General features: G+C 41.1%; 1 protein-coding gene across 4 annotated transcripts in view; it reads left to right on the top strand.

The window, feature by feature from the left end:
- Window positions 1-21,523, top strand: part of PLEKHG1 (pleckstrin homology and RhoGEF domain containing G1) — a 125,584-nt gene that overhangs the window by 78,381 nt on the left and 25,680 nt on the right. For all 4 annotated transcript variants that reach the window (XM_063390099.1, XM_063390100.1, XM_063390101.1 and 1 more), the window contains 2 exons: window positions 2,920-3,455; window positions 18,782-18,882. In XM_063390099.1, coding sequence (XP_063246169.1) covers window positions 2,920-3,455; window positions 18,782-18,882 — 637 coding nt within the window. The remainder of the gene's footprint in view (window positions 1-2,919; window positions 3,456-18,781; window positions 18,883-21,523) is intronic.

Raw genomic sequence — 21,523 nt, forward strand, 5'->3', positions numbered from 1 at the left:
ATGAGGAGGTTGCTTGGTATAGGACTTGCCAGTTGAGGAAAGGGAGCTGCTTCCTGGTTCCGTGCCACGCTGAAATGCTCAGTCTGCTCTGCCCTGCCTTTTTTCCAGGTGTGCCAGCTGACCAGGTGCCTGCCTGCTGCTCTGCAGGAACACTGGGCTTCTGCCCCATCAGAGTGCACCCTGAGAAACTTATTTACTGGTTGGAGACATAATGGACAAAATCGTAACAAAATTCTCCACAGAGAAGGCAAATGACAATGTGCATCCAGCTGGGAGAGAAGTAAAAATGAAGTAGAAAGTAACTTTTGAGATTAATAGTCAGGATGAGGCTTTGAGGACAAAACAGACCAAGTGGCAAATACCTAGTTTGGTGTAATTCATATAGAAGTATACAGGAATACCAATTTGTATAAAAAATAGAGGAACTTGAGTCAACCACATTGCATGCAATTAGTTAGCCATGCCTTGCAGATGCCTGGGGTTTGCCAAGGTCACTGGGAGTAAAGATGTTAAAGAGCAAGCCCATTTTAACTGTTACTAATTTTGCTAATCCTCCACTTTTTTAATAAGCAATGACACTGTCATTAAACAGGAGAATAAATGGGTGTGCGTTGGTTTTCTAAGACTTGTTAAATTCTTCTAATGCTTCTGGCTACAAATGTGTCTTATGTAAAACTACTTTTAACATTTTTTCTGACTCCAGTGTCATTGATGTGAACTGTTTTGTTCCTATTTTTTATATTAATGAATTTTTTTTGTGTAGCAAATACTACATATTAATGCCTTTGGGTTATTCCCTGAGAGGCAGACCACATGTCAGTGAAGTGGGAAGAGAAGAATGTGGTCTATTGGAATTTCATAAGAATCCTTTACTTTCCTCCTAAATGTAGCTAATCAGGTGTTTCTTTGCCATGTAATTTTAGTGAAATACCTTGGAGTAAGTTAGCGGAAGTGTTACCCCTGTTATCTTGTTTATCCTGTGAATTTTCCAGGAGGGCATTTTTCATTCAGCAGTGTTGTGCTTTCTAACTTGAATGTGAAAAATGATCCAAACCTGATAACAAAAATACATTCTTTCTTATCAAAAATGTATACTTTCTTATCACAAATAATAGCAAGGCATACATCACTTTCTGTACCCACATAGAAACAAGAGCATTTAACTGCATTTTTTCTGGTTTAATTTTTTTCCCATTTTATTGCTTTATATTTTATTTTGGAATTGGTGTGAATGCACCACTTGATGTGATGTATTCAAAAAGGCTAAGAAAATACACTTCTATGCTTCAAAACTAGAAGAACCTGCCACAAAGAAAGGCTATAGATTTTCAGGCTACAAGATAAAACCAGAAGTACAGACCTGCTGAATTACATTTTTAATCTGCTGGCCAATTTCTAACCCTTGTAATGAGCAAATTACTCTCAATGTTAATTCTATGCATCACCTTGAGGGCAATACTTCTCCTTAATAGAAAGCTCATCCCATCATGACTGAAATGGCACTAGTAATTACTCACATACGAATGAAATCTTATGCATTCAAGATAGGCCAAATAAATCAAAACATTCTTCTCTGGTGTTTTATTTCTGTTTGCTTTGGATTTATTTTGAAAAATGGGAGAGTTGCGTTCAGCTTTGGATGAAATCCTCCCCCTGCTCTGACAGCTGCAGGAGCTGTGTATCCGGGAGGTTTCTGCTCGTAATTGCATAGCAAGTCTGTCTCAGTCAAGAACGGCCACCTTAAAAAGGCTGGGCGGGTTTGAGTTGCAGCTTTATGGTTTCTTTACTGAAACTGTTGTCAAGAGCTGTAATTACTGGTATGAATTTTTGAAAAGTTGTCGCTGGACTAAAATAAGGACTAAGCTACTGCTCTGTGGGTAGCTTCAGTACTGCCTTTCTTCCTAAATTGTTACAAACTTCCCTTTTTCACAGGACAGGCATTATGAAATTCCATGAGTTTGTGGCAAGATTTTTTCTGGGGAGGACACTTCTTACTGAAACAAAGCTTTGAGGTATTGAGTTTACCTGCAGCTACTTTTGCAGATTCTTGTGCTGCATCACACACAACTTGGCCAGATACAAATTTGCATTGCATCGTGGACGGTGTCCTGAAGGGCATTTTGGCAAGGAAAATAAAGCAGAATTGAAATGCCAATAGGAAGACAGACATCTTATTTTATTGTTGCACTGATCTGAAAAACAACTTTGGGTCAGTTCAGCAGAGGGTAATATTCCGGCTTGAGCAGAACAGTTTTAGAATTACTTATTTTCCCAGTAGAAAACTCAATTATTTGGCAGCACTCTTTCCTGTGGGGAGTCTTTCTTCAGAAACTACATTATTGTCTTTGGGAAATCATTCTGCTTTTAGTATTTTTGTACAAGCCACAGATCTAGTAATTGATAACTGCTTTTAGTTTTTTTAAGACTGTTGGTTTTACGGGATTCAAAATGAAAGACACTTTTTGGTATCACTGTGTGTTTCTTGAGGTTTCTAAACCTCCCGGGTCTGGGTCAGAGCTCAGCTGAGAGATAGCAGAGACTGCATCCAGTGAAGTTGTGGAGGTCTTTTATAACCTTAGGGAAAATGTTTTGAGTTCTTTTGTTCTCCTGTGCTGAGCCTGAGAAGTGGATGTGCTATCAACAAGCCCAGCACGCTAGCAGAAGAAAGAAGTGCCAGAGATAGAAGTTTAAGCAGGAGAAATGTGCTGTTGTAGCCCTCATTGAGGGTTCCCCAGAATGTAAAAAGCATTAGAGTTACAGTGACTCTCAAACCACGTTGTTCTGGTTGTCTTTTGGTTTAGAGTTTTGGCAGCTTTATGTGCAAAAAGCTTTAAAAGTATCTGCCATCAATTTTTGCATTACATGGAGCAGTAACAATAAACCCACTTCTTCTGTTTGTTTGTTTATTTGTTTGTTTAGATGACTTCCACTTACCTCTTGATGTTGTACCAGCTGTGACAGAGGCCCTTGACTCCAAGAAGGAGGAAGATTTGCACAAGGAGAGCAGATCTTTCCACTACTGTGAAAAAAACACCATGGACCTGTCAGACAGTGACCGTCCTGTCAGTTTTAGTTCCACTTCCTCCTCTGCATCCTCCAGGGACAGCCACTGCTCCTTTGGAAGCAGAATGACCTTGGTTTCAAACAGCCACTTGGGTTTGTTTAACCAGGATAAAGAAACAGGTGCTATCAAGCTAGAACTGGTCCCAGCTAGGCGATTTTCCAGCGACAAGACACACAAAAACTCTGCTGTGGAGCAAGAGGATCCTGAGGAAAGCCTTGAGAAAAGGCCAAGCATGCCAAGGAAAGCAGAACCAAAAGGAGCAAACAAAAACTGTGCAATGTCCCTGGTCACAGAGCCCAGCAGTCCGAAGCTCCTCTACGTGGACAGAGTCGTCCAAGAGATTGTGGAGACAGAGAGGATGTATGTGCAGGATCTAAAAAGCATTGTCAAGGTAGGGGGCTTGGTTAAGACAGTGTTAACTGTTCCATAATGACATTTTTTACACTGTTTGATTTCACAGTGGGACCGATGGACCTGACAGTGGAACTGGCATTTGCTGGTCTTTATAAATTAGTGTAACGTTGTTGTGTGTGTTTCTAGTTTTTATTTGATTAGATAAATCTAAGATGTTACTATGTGTTCATGAATAAATAACAGAAAGAGTCATCCTACAGCTGGCAGTAGTAGTGAACAAAGAGTGATAAATGTTTTGCAGTAAAAAATCTTTTCCTTTTATATTTACACACATATAAAAAAAATTAGATTGCTCCGTGTCCTAGAATGTATAGCAAGAAGCAAGACAGCTTTAACTGCCTCTTTATGGGCTTTATCTGAAGGGTCTTACTGATTTTTCCCAGCTCTCTCCTAGTCCTGCAAGTTCTTTCTTGCCTTTTCCCCTGTCCCTTTCATGCAACTCACAGCTACAGTCTGTTCTGTCTCTGTCCTTGACCAGTAGTATTGACTATGGCATATGTATGTGCTGGAAAATAACATTGTTTGGCTGTAATTCAAAGGAATTATATTTTCTTTAATACTTATTCTGAGTGGGTGTAGCACTTATTAGCAGCAGTAGAGTTTTTGTCCAATCCCTAGCCTAACAGTACCTTTCATTTCCTCTTTCTAGTACAGGGAAAAATATGGATGAGTTCTCCTGTGGATTGTTCTTTTGCTCTATACTTGTGTCTGTGCCATCAGCATCATTCTGCTTTGCATTTTTGAAGATGACAATTGAGTCCCTTGGCTATTGTTTGTAGCCTACATGTTTATCACACAAAGAAGTGCTTAGTGTGCTATTGGTAGAACTCAGAGCTCCAGGCAGGTAGGTGTATGTGGTCATCTGAGATAGGAAGTGTCAGCAAACTGGAGACACTCTCCCCACCTACAGCTTTATCTGCATGGTCCCACTATAGCATGGGAAAAATGTGAAGGCTTTGATAACTCAAATGCGTGTTGTGATTAAAACAGCCCACGCTGCAAAGTTCTGAGAAAGGTTGCTGTTTCTGCAAGATTTCATTGGTACCATAGCTGGTGCTGTTTCACTATATTCATCTGTTGCCTGAGTTTTATTTTGGAGTGTTTAACGTTGTCAGATGTTGCAGAACCAAGTCAGCTTCTGTGCATAGTAACCACTCACTAGGCATGACTTTCACGGAAACCTTAGCCCTCACTCATCCTCCTATACTTTAAACTGTACAGCTTGAGAAACTGAAAACTGAGACAAATATCTTGTAACAGACTTTCCAGTTACAAGCAGGAATACCAATAAATGCTTTATAGAAAATACTTCAAGCATCACTACAGTAGATGTAGAGTAAGTAAGACAAATGCATTTTTAGTTTTGAAAAAACTGAAAGAATTGTGAACCTGTGAAATACCCAAGCCTATTTCCTGCAGCAACCATAATCTAGAAAGCTTATTTGAGACATGGAGTGGTTGGCAGTGGAGCTTTTCTTAGGTAGGTACTGAGGATGCAGGAGCTTCAAAGGAGCTACTTCCCAGATGGTGAAGACAGTGGGGAACCAGCTGCCTCAGCCTGTGCAGAATTCTTGGTTCTTCTGTTCTTCTCTCGGTTGCGGGAGAGGGAGATTTGATTGGAGCAAACTTCTTCAGAAGGGTCCATTTCAAAAGTTTCTCAGGATTCCTTTCTCCACGAGTTACCTTAGCAATGCTGCAGTAATTCACCCAAACAAGGGTGGGGGTTGTGAGAAGACTGGGAAGACTCCACAGAGATCTATAGGAGTGCTGTAGCCTTATAGAATCTGATTATCTGGGGCCCTGTGATTTGAGGCCATTTGGTTTGGCAGGCAGATAACTGGTGCAGATCCAAACTAAGATGAAAGAGGCTCAAGCAAGAGGCTTGATTTGTCTTATTTTCCAGATAAATATGGGTCAGGTTTGGCAGCTGATTAGGAAATTGGGCGAGAATGGGAAAAGGGGAGCTGGACAGAGGTCAAAGGGCAGCTGCTGCCCAGGAAGTGTGTGGGAACTGAAGTGATACATGAAGGTGGAAGCTGGTGGAGTAAAGCATAAGCAAGTGAACCAGTAGTAAATGGAGAGAGAGAAAATAATTACAGGAAAAACAAAGTGAGGAAATAAGGGAAAACACAGGAAGTGGAAAGTTAAAGTACGAGATTGGATGGAACTGGAGCTCTTGAGAGAATTTGCAGCTGATGGTCAATACAGAACCACTGGCGGGGTCATCTGGTCCAACCTCCCTGCTCAAGCAGGGTTGTCCTACAGCACGTGGCACAGGATTGTGTCTAGATGATTTTTGAATACTTCGTGAGGGAGACTGCACAACCTCTCTGGGCAATCTGTTCCAATGCTCAGTCACCCTTCCTCATGTTAAGGTAGAATTTCCTGTGCTTCTGCCTGTTGCCTCTCACCCTAGTCCTTGATACCACAAAGAGCCTGGATGCATCCTCTTGACACCCTTCCTTCAGGTGCTTCATTGATAAGATTTCTCGCTGTCACCTCTTCTCAAGGCTGAACAGGCACAACTCTCTCAGCATTTCCTCATAAGAGAGGTGCCCTAGTGTCCTAGTGATATTCATTGCCCTCCACTGGACCCAATTCCAGAAGCTCCGTGTCACTGGTGCTGAGGAGCCCAGGACTGGACACAGCATTCCAGATGTGGCCTCACCAGGGCTGAGTTGAGGGGCAGGATCACATCCCTCGACCAGCTGGCAATGCTCTTCCTAATGCAGCCCAGAATACCTTTGGCCTTCTTGGCCATAAGTACACACTGCTGGCTCATGGAAAGCTTGTTGTCCACCAGGACCCCCAGAAGCTTATGTACACAGTCTAAAAGTAGTGAGGAGGGCTGGTTTTTTTTTTTGTTTGTTTCAGGGTGGTGGGTTTTTTTGGCAAAGGGAGGGAGAAGGAGGAGGAAGGCAACCCACATACAAGGAGCTGAAAGCCAAAGAGGTGTCAGAGTGAGGACAGCATAAGAACAAAAAGGGGAAAATCAATAGGTGCTATTTTAGTCACCCTCTACACCCATCTGAGAACAATCAGCAGAGATGTAGTCTAATGCTTTTTGTCCACTGGTAGAGAGGATTTGCTGATGCTACTGCTCTGTAGGCAGTAGAAAAATACTTAAAAAGAATATGTTCTCACTGTTGTTTCCAAGACTTTGAAACAGGTTTCACAGCTGGAACTGAGAGGCTGTCAAAACTCACATTCTCTACATCTCTGGTATAAAAATGCATAGCAAATTTGCATTTTTTCCCCCTTCCTTGGGTAGGGTTGGTATTTGTTTGGCTTTTAGGGAGTGGGAACTATTTTTTATTATTTTCAGTGAGGGGGGTGTTGGTTTTATTTGTTTCTCTTGATCATTTATTTTTATATATCCACACTCTTTCCCATTAGCAAGATCATTAATAAATACATAAAACTCAGGATGGAACCCAGTATTAGGTCCTAGGGTATGCCGATAGCCACTGGGCTCCAACTAGATTTTGTGCCTGTGATTACCACTCTCAGGTCCTGCTGGTTCAGTCAGTACTCAGTCAAACTTACTGTCTGCTTATCCAACTCCTACTCCTTCAGCCTGTGCCTGAGGATCTTAAGGGACTTAAAAGCCTTCCTCAAGTCAAGGTAGACAGTATCCACTACTTTCCATTCATCTACCAAGCCAGTCATTTCATAGTTAAAATGTTATCAGACTAGTCAACTTTCCCTTGGTGAATACCTGACGACTGATCTTGATTACCTTCTTGTCTTTCGTGTGCCAGGAACTGGGTTCCAGGACTAGCTGAGCACAAATGACCTATTAACATGGATGATTGTGAAATTGCAGGTAGGATCCTGGTACTAGTCATAATATCAGAAGACAGCTCTTTAAGAGTTAGCCTAGCACAGTATTTTGGGCAGTGTCGTTCCAACCTGTTGTCCTTAGAACATGGAGTTGTTGTGCCTGAAGTAAAATACTGCAGAGGAATGGAGCAAAAAAGAATTTTGTCTTTTTTTGTGCTTGTGTTGACCTAATGGTGTTAGGTCATTGATTAGTAAATAAATAAAGTAAAAAGTCATAGTAGCTTCTGTTGCCTTTTGAGTATCTGGGTGATTTAACAGTGCCAAGCTGGTAGACAGAAGTAGGGATAGACTTCATGGGATGTGGTTAGTGTGATTTTTAAATGATCCTGGAGAGCTGCTGAGGTTTTCCAAATTTCTTTCCAACTGCTGACAAGACGTATTTTGCAGGCTTAGAATGAGTGAGAGGAGGCTGTACAGGTGCTATTTGGGACATTTGCTCCAGCATAAGCATTAAAAAACCACTGCTTTTCTAGCCAGTACAGCCATTTTGCCTGTGACCTGGAAGGACAGCTGGGTTAGGATTGTTTTGAGGCATGCTGCTGTGGTTCTTGCACAGGCAAGCATTGCAACAAGGATAGAGTGAACTTTTCCACCATTTGGTATGTTTTATCAGATGATCTGTTAAGGATAATTACAATTTTCAATGAGTGCAGCTTGAAGCTTGTTTTGGGCAAGTTAGTGATGAGAAATTGGATACCTCTGCTTCCTGCTTGTGTCATGCTGACAGGTGTACTGGCCAGGGCAAAACTCACTGACCTTTTCCTCTTCAGGACCTAGCCTGACTTTTTCAAGTAGTAATATAGTTAGAATAAACTAAACTTCAATTAGTGTCACTAACTGAAATTTTTTTTTTTTACCTGAGTAAAAGTTGTCCCTGAGATTACAAAAAAAAATCTATGTTTTGCCCTTGCAGCTCATAGGAGTCAGAAGCCCCCATTCATAATGTGTATAAATGCTTGGAACTGCAGAAAGACATGGACATTTTTGTTTTACCTTTGCAAAATGAAAGACTAATGCAAATGCTCTGTTACAAGACTTGCATCTGCACCCCAATCAAGATAATAATATAAGTAAAAGGTCACTAGTAACTATAGAATGACTAGAGGGGACTAAAGTGTGCATTGTCAATGTGTTTCAAGTACATTTGATGTAAACAGAGGTTGAGCTTCAGAAGTCTTGAACTCCATCTGAAATCTGGGAGACTTCATTTATGTGAATGAATTCCTCTACTGCTTAATTCCAAATGTGACCTTTGTTTAAAAAACCATCTCCACTGAACTAGTTGAAGTCTTTGTTCTATCTCCCATCCAGATGTTTTGTCCCTGGACCCCTCCTTTTATATGCAGGTCTCCTCATTTAAAAAAGTCCGATTCCCCTCTGCACAGTCTCCTGCCTATGATTTTGCTGCCTCTCTGTCCTAAGTCTTCCCTCAGTAAATCCCATCTGCATCCCACCAGTATGTTACCTCATTTCCTTACGTGATCTTTTGCTTTTTAGTATTAATCTTTCTCCTGTTCTTCATCTCTGCCAATTCCAGGGCTCTCTCCATAGTTCTCTCAGCAGGCCTGACAACATTTCATTACCATTCCTTTTTTGTCTGCCCTCTTAAGTACGCGGAAGTTAAGAGGGGTGTTTACCAAGCTTTCCTTGGTTCCCATTTTATCCTTCCCATCTTTCTGGAGTACTCCTTTATGTCTCCTGTGCCCTGAAATTGCACAGCAGGCTTTTCCATATTGTGTACAGTTTGCAGAGAGTCACTGAGACATGGGAACAGTCTTTCCCATGCTCTTGCCTCAGGGGATCAGATCTGAGCCAGATGTCGCTGGCAGCACCTGAGAATGGCAGCTGTGGGTCAAGGCCTTGTGGAGCCTGAGCTGAACCTTGCAAAGGACCATTGCCAGAAGTTCCTGTCGAGGATACATGAATTTGGAGAGTTTCTCTTCCCCCCACCCCAATATGGTCAAAAGCAGGGGAGTTTACATTAAGGTAGCAAAAGGCATCCTCTCAGAAACAAAGTCTCCATTATGCTTGAATCTGCTGCTGTCTCTCCCTGAGATGTGAGGATATGGTTCATGTCCCTGCTAGTAGCCTGGGGGTGCTTGTCTTCCCGGGGAAAGGTCACCAAAATTTTTCAACATGAGCAAAAGAGGGCATTCTTTCTCAAAAAGCCTCGGGGGAATGGCTTTGCTGAAATCTCCTGGAACAACTCATCAGGGAGGCAGGTTTCAGGCATGGAAAGCTTCATCTGAGGTGAGCATGGCTGTTAAAGCTGCCTGCCCCTTGCGGGGTGGGGGCAAGCCTTGCAAGGGGAAATGTTCATGTTTGAGGTAGATACGTGTTGGGGCACCAGTGATTAAGGGAAACCCTTCTGAGAGGAAGTCAGTGTCAGGATGTGATTGTTCCCTGTTTCCTGTCTCCTGGTGCTGCAGCTAGAGGATGCCTCCTTCTCTGTTTTAAGCAGTTAATTAAAAAGACCTCTCTGAAGACTGCAGTGTGCACATTGTCGCTCGTAATGTGTTAGTAAAAGCATAGCTGCTTGTGCTCTGGGTTTGCTGGATAGCGTAGCTCTCAAAGTTAATTCTTTGTAGATTCAAAATCTGGGAATTCTAGTATAGCTAAGGTATCCCATTATGTTTGTTCCCACATTATAGTTAATTTCTACACATGACCTCTTTTTCTGTGCCTGCTAACCTGCATACCTGAGAAAGATACCTTTGGTTTGCTGGCATAAGTTGCATGTGAAAATTTGGATAAACAATTTAAATTACATGAAGAACAAATATTGTGTTTTGTATAAATGTAGTATGATTATACTACAGTGATAAGTTTAACTGTGATTAGTATTTGTTAAATTTTTGAGCTGAACTTTCTCACTGCTTTTCTTTTATCCATGAAGAAAGAGCAGTGTCAAATTCTGACTGACCTCCTTAGGGAAAGCTTGGCTTAAAAGCAAGGGAAGTTTTTTCCAGTAACATTGAGATACAACAGCTGAAACTGAAGCATCTCAGTACATGTCCAAGAGGCCTTCTTGAAGTTTGTGAAGTTTAAACAGAGTTACAGCAATATAAATCAGAGCAGAAAAATGTTCCACTTAATTAATTTGTATCTAATTTTTAAGTAGCTTTGTTAGAGAACATTAGTTTTGTGTTTTGTTTCTGGAGTTGCTGTTTACAAATCAGGACCAGTGCAGACTGCTGAGAAGGGACATCATTAGGAACACCACAGGGTAAGTTACTAAACAGGTGTAATAGCTATTCTAGCTACCCTTAAAGAAATACCTAAAGTACATCAGACTTCTTTCTTCTGATGCACTGCAGGGGTAGCTCAGTTTTCCCTGCAGACTTCTTCCTTCCTGTATGTGAGCCATATTAAACATCCTTAAGCAACCTAAAGTAGTGGAAGTGTAAACAAACTGGGTTTTGTGTTTGTGTCTTAAATAGTTTTAGATGCGGCTGTTTCTGGAACTCTGAGATCTTGAACAAAAGTGTTTTGCTAGCTACATATGCTGTAGACTCCTCATCATATATTGTCCTTTGATGATACCTAACAAAAGCAGAAGCAAACCCCAAACCTCATTTTGCTGGGCAGGATGGGAACAGCTCAGAGCTTTGAAAAAAGAGATTTTATAGCGGTACAGTAGGAATGTAATGTGTTGTGGACGACCAGAAGTAACCTAATAAACAACTTGTGTGGTGTAAGCACCTGCCTATGCTACGGCATGAACAGGGAGCTGTTTGTAAACTAACTTCACAGGAAATACGCAAAGTCGGGGTTAAATATACTGATGCATGGTTTCTCTTACCTGCATCGTCACTACTTCAGCCTTATTTCTGCTGGCAAAATTTATAAATTTCTTTCATTCAGCATGTTCCCAAGTACTTGAAAGACGCTGAATAAAATGTCACTGCTGCCTTCTGTTTCCTTCACCTGTGCTTTGCATGCAGTTCTTATCTTACAGCTGCACTGTAGGAACTTGCTGGGACGGAGACTGTCAGGTGATCGCAGAGCTTCACTGGTTGACTGGGACTGCAAAGGTTAAGACAGCACAAATGCATAGCCATAGCTTTGGGTTTGTTTTAAGGTCAGCTCTGTGTTTGGACAGCACAGAAGGGTGAGTTACACTGCAGTAATAAATGAGCTGTCTATAAATGTACAGTGAGCCTTTCTTAAGCTGTGGGTGGGAGAGAAGCAGCAGGGAGGGCTGCTGCTCTTCCAGGGAACCACAGAATTGTTGAAAAGCCTGGCTGCTGTTGCTCTTGTCCTCCCTTTTCTGGCAGCAGGGCGTAAATCATTCGACCGTGCTGTCTGCAACCTCCTACCCACTTGCTGAATGTGAATGAATACAGATAAAAGAATGAAAGTTAATCTTCTGTTCCAGAAAGCTTTAATCTTTTGGGAACGGGGAGACAAGGGGAAGATGTAATTTAAATGTGGAGTGTGCCGTTTGGGAGTGCTGGTGGTGGGCAGGGGACTCCAGGGTTGAAACGCCATTCCTGTGACTGCAGTGAGGCTGGAGCAGGAGGTTGTATCCCTGCCGAGGGGGACAGAGCCCTTCTGGGATTCAGGAAGTAACAAAAGAGAGAGCTGTTCACCTCTGCCCTCCACCTTGTTGCTTACTGGCCGCGGATAAGGAGCTCCACAGAACAGAGCAGCAGCAATACAAAAGTTGATAGAGTAGGCAGGAAAATTGTGAAGAAGAGGTCAGAGAGCTGAGAGGCAGGGAGAGGAAGTATAGCTTATCCTGCAAAAATTCCAGTAAACATTACAATGGTTTAATGAGATTATATATTTTTTTTTTTTGTGGAATGATTGAGATTTTCTGTAAAGAAATTTCAACATGTGGAGGCGATATCTTAAAGGGAAATACATTTCTGCATTTCCAGCTAGGCCATAGTTTCTGGAATTTTCTTTGTGTTCTCATTTCCATTTTGGTCCATGGAAATATTTGACTACTTTTAAAGTTGTTGTATCATTATTATTAAATATTACTTGTCAGTGAACAATGTTCTAGTAAACCATGACCTTTAAGCTTGAATGCTTAACAAACCACATAGTAGTCTATCTCTTTTCTGCTCTTACCACTCCTGCAAATTAAGGTGTGGAGATAGCTGCTGTTTTTCCTGGTTTCATGAGAAGACCATTTTGCAAATAAGACACTTAAACAAAGTTTTTCCTTGCAAACCACCCACTATAAAGTCCCATTTCATTGCTTTTCATATATTAATAAGAAAAGCCATTCAGAAGGCTCTGGTAATCATGTGGTTACTAAGGTTAAGATAAATGTGTGTTTAGGATGTGTGCAGATTTTCTCCATTTTGCTGGGTTTGCATTTTCATTCATTGGAAAACAGACTCAGTTTCCTTTCTTGTGTTTTAAAATAAACATTTATCTTCTGGAATGTCTCATTTAACTTGTAAGCATATCGGAATACCTTTTAAAAATGTTAACATTCATTTGCCTTACAAATTGGGGAAAGTTTATTTAACAAAGCAAGGGTCTACACCACAAAGCTCAGGTTCTTCTCCTGGGTGATTCGTATATTGGAAGGCCAAATATGCCTCAACAATTATCAGTGTTTTGTTTGATAATGGTTCAATAAGCTTATAATCAGACCAACTAAAGTGTGTTGTGTGAATTAATTTAGAGATGTCCTGATGAACTTTAATTTTTTTTTTAATTTATAATTAATAAACACTTCCAGCTGGTACTTTCTTGAGTAAGATTGAGATTATTGAATGATGATGATTGACACCAGTGATGTAGATCTAGAAATATTTACAGCACTTCATCTGCCTAGCAGCCTTGAACTATTTGACATCCTAATTACTATTAATTATTTTTATTTGTCTGTTTTCATTATTGTAGCTTATTTCTTCCGTGTTTCCTTTTAGATGGCATCACATAGCTCTTTAATTGACATGTCAGTAAACTACTGATAGCATTTGTAATCCTGTGTTCTCCACCTGTGCTCTGAACTTGCTTCTTACCACACCTCGGAGCAGCAATTTTGAGTGCCAGCTTCTGGGAAAAAAATCTTGCAGCTGTGATATGGCACTGGATGCTGGTTGATAACTGAAGATACACGTGGGATTTGGTTTTAATCAGTGGGTTTCATATAAGTTAGTGTGCTGAAGTGTCTAAGTGGGGCTTCACATGAGTTTCTGTTCTCAGTGATTTACCTGTAATCATCTTTATAGATATGGACCATTTACAGGACTTGTCTGTGTACAATGCATCAATCACAGTTTCAATTCAAGTGCTTTTAATGCATCTCTTCAAATTACAGTTTCATTTAATTGACAGCCTGCCTTCCAAGTTGTCTTTTTAAGATGGGAGATTTTAGCATGGAATTCCTGCAGTTGAACAAAGGAATATTATTAAACTCTGACTGTGTTTCATTAGAGCAAAAATTCACTGTGACAAACAAGGCAAAAATCCATGAGAGCAGTCCATCCAGGCAGGCTGACACTTCAGTGCTGGATCAGCTGCTGTCAGGTTTTGACCCCCCCAGAGGGCTTTATAGGCACAGCATTCAGGCTAAAATGTCTCATGGGACACAAGAAGAAAGCATACACGGGGCAAAAAGAAAGGACATAAGACCCTCAACTGGTGGAGTAGGCATTGTAGGACATGTGCCCCCTCCCACCCCAGTCCTAGAAGGGAGCTGTGGGACAGTGCTGGAAATTGGTACCGGCATCCTCTGACACTGGGGCAGGGGCAAGAGGATGTGCAGAGCTTGCTTTAAAGTCTCAGGCTCCGAAGCAGTGAGGGGGAACCCACAGCTGCAGGGAGCTGTTCTGCTGTGTCCCAGCCATGCACGCTGGCGAGGCAGTTGTCTTTGCCCAGGGCCCCTGTGAATGGATTCAGTGCAACAGAGTGTTGAGAGACCTCTCACTGACAGAGTTTTCCAGGGCAAATTCTTTAGTTCATTTCCTGAGATTAGCTGTGCTCTGACAGCTTGAAGTCCTGTGACAAGATTTCCTGGCTGGTAAATTGTTGACATTGATGTGCCCTAGAAATTTCTGACTTTGTATACGACTGTGCCTGTGCTCATGTCTACATGGGCACAACTGTTCAAAGGTAGCCTAAACCAAAGAAAGTGTGTGTTTTCAAGGTGCAAGGCACAGTGTTAGGACTCAGGAATTCCTCACTGCTAATTTTGGCTGACACATAACTCCCCCTGTGGCTTTCCATGCGTGTGGATGAAGCGAAGGGGTCCTACTAGGGGTCACAACCTCTAGGCCTTAGTAGCTGCAAATGGGACAGTGTTTAAACATCTGTAATATAGGTGAGGAAGTTGATTATCAAAAATCTGTCCCTCAAGAATAGCTACATAGAAAACAATACTTTTTTCTTTTTTTTAAATCCACTTCTCTAGGTAAAATTTAAGTTAATACTCTTAACGTATTAACAAACCCCTAACTGTGTGAAGTGCAGGGAGATCTCTGTCATGATCGCCTTACTCTTCAGTGCTAAAGAGTGGAAATAAAACTTAGATGTGCTTCTCTATTTTTAGTCTTTCCTCATGCCATGCTCTCACGAGTGCTCCCACCATCAATCTTTGCCCTTTCTACAAGCAGTCAGTCAGCAGAGTATCGTCTTACTGTGTCACGCTTTATTGCCGCTACCCGCGGGCTGCGTGTGAGCCAGCTGCACGTGTAGATTCCCACTTCTGAGGAAGCTGGCTGGAAGCACAGGGGAGCCCAGTATGGATCCTCCACAATCCGCCAGGGCCTGGGGAGAGGACTGGTGCTGGCGAGACGGCCTCTGCCAGCTCGGAGACTCTGCTCTTCTGCAGGGATATCAGAGAGGAGAGAAATCAATCACAGACCGCATCTAGTGTCAGACTGTGTAAAGCAGACGGGTTGTTTTGGCTGCTCCTGTTTGGAGGATGGCTGGCTGTCAGTGCTGGGAGGTCTTCTCCGTGTCCTTTTTCCTTGATGGCAGAGTTAGTGCTCTACATGCATGTCCTTTGACGTGTCCTATGAAGCCCACCTGCAAGGCCTGATACACCCATTTCCCACAAGGAAATGCTGCTGCTGCTAAGTGGCAGTCTAACATGCAAGGTACTGAGGCATATAAAGCAAATGGAAAAGGCGTGGAGGAAGCACACGGAGTGCAGGAGCTTTCTGCTCACACTGCTGAAGGGTGCAGGGGAGGCTGTGTCTCCAAGTCTGTGTTCTCAGAAAGACCCTGGCTCAGGCTGTTGATCAGTGGCAGGACTTTGCTGTGCTTAAGTGGGCATAGCCCCAGGTAGGGGCTGGTCCTTCAGACCTGTCCATGCTTTGGTCTGCTTGAGGTTTTCCAGATTCGGATGTCTGTATAAAAAAACCCGCCAAATACTGCTAAAAGTAGAAAGTAGAAAGACATGCTCACAGAAAATTTCGTTTTTATTTAGGTTTTGGGGTTTGCATGTCATGAATCTGTAGGGTGGGCAGTGCAAGCAGTCCCTTGGACTCATATATCCAAAGGAACCAGAGCAAGATAGCAAAGTATGCTTAGTATACAGATGCACATGGCCTTTGCAGAGCACAGCAGTACTTTAAATAATTGAAGAGCTGCAGTGAGCTGCCTTGACCAGAATTCATCATCCTTGGCCACCTGTTGTGTGGATAGCATGCTATTCTTTGAACCACAAGGCATTCAGAGTATGCTGCTGTACATGCTGGAGAAATCAATAAATAATGGGGAAAAAAGAATAGGAAAAAAATCAGGCCAAAGGTGAATTGGAACATGTTATAGTTACCCATATAATTAACAGAATAAACACTGGGAAGTTAAGTGTGTGAATGTGTTCAAAGGAAAATCGTATGGTTTCGTTCAAATGGTGGCTAGATGAAAATGTCTCATTAATTTGCATTTGCTTTCTAAAGTTTGGTCTTGGAAAATATTAATCAATATGTGAAAATAATTTTGCTCATTTTGTGCTTTTCTTGACAGTTTTGTCTCATTCTTGACAGTTTTCTCTCATTTCTGATTCATATAATTATTTTTTTAGCCTCTAAGATTAGTGTTTCATAATTTTATTCCTCTAGAGATCTTTTTTTGTGTGTGATTGTGGAGGAGGAGACAGTAGTTAGGATATGCAGCTTCTAGCAGACATTCCTTCTAATGGATTTGGCATGATGAAAGACAAATGAGGAGATTGTCAAACCCAGCAAGAAAGGCAGGGCAGTCTGGCAAGACTCTCCTAATTTTTGGAGAGTTTCAAGGAAAAGAGAGGATAAAATTGTGCAATACCATGAGAGCAAACCAGGGTCCGTAAATCAATCTAAGGAGAGGGACATTTGTGAGGGTTTTTTCCTCCTATAAAGTAAGCTAGATGTTTATGCCATAACTGCAGAGAAGTAATAAAAGGCAAAGGTTATAAACAAATCATTCGGTGCCGACAGAGGGTTCATAGATGCTGACAAGAAACAAATAAAGTGAATAAGGCCGGTACTCTGTTCTGATAAATTTCATTGATTTCTGCACCATGTCATTACGTTTGCAGCCTGCCCTGTTATCTTGTTGCTCCAAACCTTTCATTATGGCTCCAGATGATAACAGCTGTTGATACACAGCAGTGACTACCACGGGGGTAAAGTACCATTTGCTAAGAAGTAATTAGGAAAACCCCCACGTCTGGGGAGCTTTGATCTGCCTGTGGTGTTGTCCTTGCAGAAGACGTTATATGCCAATAGTGCATCTGTTTCCTGGATGAGTTCATGAAGCCTTTATGAGAGCACACGTGCCCTGTAAAGCAGTATAATCAGACAGATCCCACTGGCTGAGTCAGTGCAAGCAGTGTGCTGCTCTGCAGGGCCTGGTCTGCATGACCTCTTCTGCAGCTTCTGAGAACAAATAAAAAGCTGAAGTTCAGAGAGCCTGTGGATATGATTCCAAAGACTTCCTGCACAAATGTATTCCAAGGTCAGGTGTGGGCTCTGAGGCTGCTGCCAGCCAGGAGGGAAGGTAGAGTAAGGTTGGATGCTGTCACAGGAGAGATGACGTGGCTCTCCAGGAACTTGCCTGCCTATTGCCACTCGTTGGTCTTCTTAAAGACACTGAGGTTACCTTGGAATAGATTTACTTGCTTTCCCCCAGCAAAAAATACTCAGTTTTGGGGGTGACGAGGGCTGCTTTTAACTGCAGGTGATGATAGAGTGTGGATTATTGATAGGGGGAGGGGACAGGAAATTCTGCTGATACCTTAATCTGAATCTTGGTTGCACCTCTGATTTTGCTGACACTTCTACAGGATATGGAGGCTTAAATGCTGTAATTCTTAACCTTCCTTATGAGGACATCTAGAAACCAGAAGTCAGATGCTTGGTTGATTGAAACCCTTTGTCTTCAGAGAATTTACACAGAGAATAAATCTTGGTCAGTGGATGTGTTCTAGAATACCTTTTTCTATATACTCTGGAACACAGTTATATCTTGGAAGTTTTCAAGATCTTGTTGGCATTTTGCAGGGTTCATTTCTTGCAGCACCCCGGAATGTTGTGCTTTTGGGAGGTTGCCACACCACATTGTCTAGCCACAGGCTAAGGCTTTTATTTATTTTTATTTCTCATTGTTTCAGCTGTTTTCACTTTTATTTCCATACTCCAGCAAGATTTCTTCATGAATGTGGCAGCACATCAGGTTTCTTGTTTCATGAGCTGAAGTTAGTTAAATAGCCTGCTGGATTTGTTTGCCCTTATGTGAGAATTTTAATACTATAGCAGCAATGGAAATAAAGGTGACATTGAGCTCTTATCACAGTGAGGGAAGAGGTGGGAAAGTTGTTCTCCCAGAACACTGCTGATCTGAGCTTTTTCTAGCTGTCATGTTCTTATTCAAGTAAAGTCCCTGGATGAGAGTCTATCATAAATGCAAATAGAAATTTTTGCTAGAGTATATAGCAATGTAATTTGCAATGTAATTCTATATGTGGTAAATTGCATGGACATAGATACATTGAGATCTGTCCTCTACATTCTCTACATACTTTGGTAACCATGGTTTTTAAAAAAGTAATTTATTCTGTGGTTGCTTTTCTGAGCCTCTGTTTCTTGTGTGCTTTCTGTTCTTCACTATGTAGCTTTTCTGTTACTAAGACTGCATTAAATGACACTCTTCATCTCTTCTACATTTTTTTGTCTTTGAGCCAGCCAAATGATCAATTAAACTGTCACTGTGAATGAAATTTGAAAACATTTGTTTATCAGTAGCAAGAGAAACACTGGCTATCCCATCTAAGAGGTATAACTTAGCTTTCAGTCTTTTGTTATTTTCTTGGTTTCAGGGAACAGATAAGTACTGTTACCGTTCATAATAGAGTGACTGTTCACAGAGGGCCTGCTGAAGGCTTTATTGTAATAATAAGGTGAAACTGATATTCAGACACTCATCTTGTACAATAAAACATAGCTCTGTTTACTGATCTAGGAAAGGAGGAAATGTCTGAAGACCTCCCTCTCATTTCTCTTGTAGGATTACCTCGACTGTATCACTGATCAGACCAAGCTCTCCCTGGGAACAGAGGAGCGATCAGCCCTGTTTGGAAACATACGGGATATCTACCATTTCAACAGGTAAATTCATTTTTAACTACATGAAAACATTCCAGTAGCCTGTGTTAACAAGAGGGAGCAAACCAGCCAAATTCACTTTTATCACTTTAAAACAGCCAAGATCTATAAACTAAGAAATTGTCTAATTTTAATTCTAAGCAAAGTTGATTTGCTAACATAGATATTTTTAGCTTTTTATTTGGTGCATCAAGAGTGGTCTCCATGTACTTTTTTTGCTTTTATGCTGGGTATTTACATGAATTTAAACCTAACCTGCTCTGTGCTTTAATGAGCTTAATGCAAGACCACTGTAAAAGAAATTCTTGCCTTAATGAAGAGATGCTTTATTCCTATTAGATCAACTCCTTTTGTGTATCTATATACATCACCCAGATCTGGCTTTTGTACTGTTATGTACTACTAGTAACTCCCTGAATTTATTTCTCAAAACTGAATTCAAGTACCTTTCCTTCACTGAAGTTTTTGTTCAGTGTCTTTCCAGCCTTCTCTAAAACTCTGCAGATGAGATTCTAGTGTATATTGGGAGACTGAAGTAAAATGTCTTGCTTGCATAGCTAGTGCCACATTGTGTGGGACCTCAGTATCTGCAGTCTGAGGAGCATGCTACCGCTGCTTTTGTCTGAATCCTCTGTTACTATAAAAATTATTAAGTTAGTCAGCATTTGAGGAAAACCTGACTATTTGACCGATGCGGGAAACATATTGACATAAAGTTCCCACATCTTTTATATACCAATACTCCTGTAAAAGCTCTCTTAGCTTTGCTACAATTGACAAAACATCTCCCAAAGTGCTGTGTTCTTTGAAGAATGGCAGATAATTTAATTGAATCAAAAGAGAATTCTGAAGTGGAGCACTTGTGTCAAAGATCATCTTCAATGTTTTTCCATCGTCATGGGAAGTTACTTTTAAGGATTTCAACTGCTGGGATTGCTGTTTAGTGTCAAAGGAAAGAGTAAGAAAGGATCTGTTCAGAATTAATGGACAAAGATGAAATCTGAAGTCTTTTCCTGAAGCTTAAAATAGCTACTGCAGGGTAATGGAAATATGCTTAACTAGAAAGCTGCTGTGTCCTGCTTCAGCTACAACAGCGGACTTTACTGAATGTCTAACAGCTGGAAAATACATAGTGGGAGCATGCTAAAACAGGCTCATGGACTGTTTTAGAGCCATGAGACAATGATTGTGAGCTTACAGGTTCCCAGTGGTCACAGAATGGAAAAACACAGTCCTGGCCATTATATTTTCTGATCTTTCAAAAGCTAGAAAAATCACAGACTTGATAGCTAGGATGCATTTATGCCAACTTCATTGCAAATATTGCCTACTAAAAATACTTTCAAGTATGATTAGTTGTTACACAGAATTACTGAGCTGTGCAAAAAAAAAAAAAATGCAGCAGTGTAAAAGAAAAAGTAAACAGTTTCGGGCAATTTTAGAGATAGGGATGTTAAAACTTACTAGAAAGTTGTCCAAAACATCTAGTAAATTACTAATGTATTTCAAGCCTTCTGATACAATGTTCTGCTTGGAAATTGTGAGTTCTTAAACACTCACGGTATATCCCAATATAGCTTCAAGGATTAAGTTTACTCCTGTGTGAAATTTGGCATGTAGCTTCTGGGTCCTAAACATACTCAAAGCCTTTTTAATTATTCTTAGGTTTGGAAAAACGTCTTCTTGGTAGTTCTGTTAATAGTTTCAGATTTTTTTGTGAACATCATTTCTTAGATTTAGAATTCCTGTGTTTTTCTCAACTTTAAATTTTACCGTCGTTGATAATAATAGCCCTACATTTTCACATAAGCTTGGTATTACAGGGATTTATTTAAGATTTTCAGGATGTCTGAGCATGACAGTTTTGCTGTTTTTACAGCGGCAGACTGCTTTTACCAATCCTGTTCTTACCATCCAGATGAGATAGAAGAGAGTGCAGTATAGGTAACAAACTTTTTCATAAACAGCCCTTACACTGTGGGCTTGTGCTGAAGACACAAACCACTAGTCTATTTAACACATACACATGGACTCAATTGCATGAATATGTAAAGTCTTTAAGTGTGCCTCTTCTGTATCATGAAGGAGAAATGATGTGGTTTTATCAGAGACCAGCAGGAATAAAATGACAGTCCAGATACGTAGTTCAAGTCATCAGGAGACTGTGTCACTGCCAGACAGCAGGAATCCTCTAAGCCTGTTTGGCATGTTTGATGTTATTTCCAAAACTCATGTGTGGGATACAATCAGTCAGTATAACTAATGACTATGGTGACCATTGCTACAACCTGGTTCATTTGCTGATGTAAATGAGCTTCATGAGTGTGGGATGTCAAGCAAGGGTCATATTTTTATTCCATCTTTGATGAAGGGAGAAATTGAGGTGTAGAGATTAAATTGTCACAGTACAAAGTGACTCAGTGACTGCTGTACGTAAGGTCTTTGCCTGCCTTTGTTCCTTGTGACTGCATGGTGATTTCTCCCTTTCCTTCCTCCAGTATTTAGAGAAGCAAAGAACAAGTCAGGAAACTCCTCTGATTTACTGGTTTTTGTACATGCAGAGGGAAATTGTGTCTGCTTACAGGGGAAAAGGGTAATTCCCTAGATAGAGGCGTAGGAACTCTTAGGCAAAACTTCTTCAGGG

This window comes from Prinia subflava, chromosome 2 (genome assembly GCF_021018805.1).
Source record: "Prinia subflava isolate CZ2003 ecotype Zambia chromosome 2, Cam_Psub_1.2, whole genome shotgun sequence".
Classification (NCBI taxonomy): domain Eukaryota; kingdom Metazoa; phylum Chordata; class Aves; order Passeriformes; family Cisticolidae; genus Prinia; species Prinia subflava.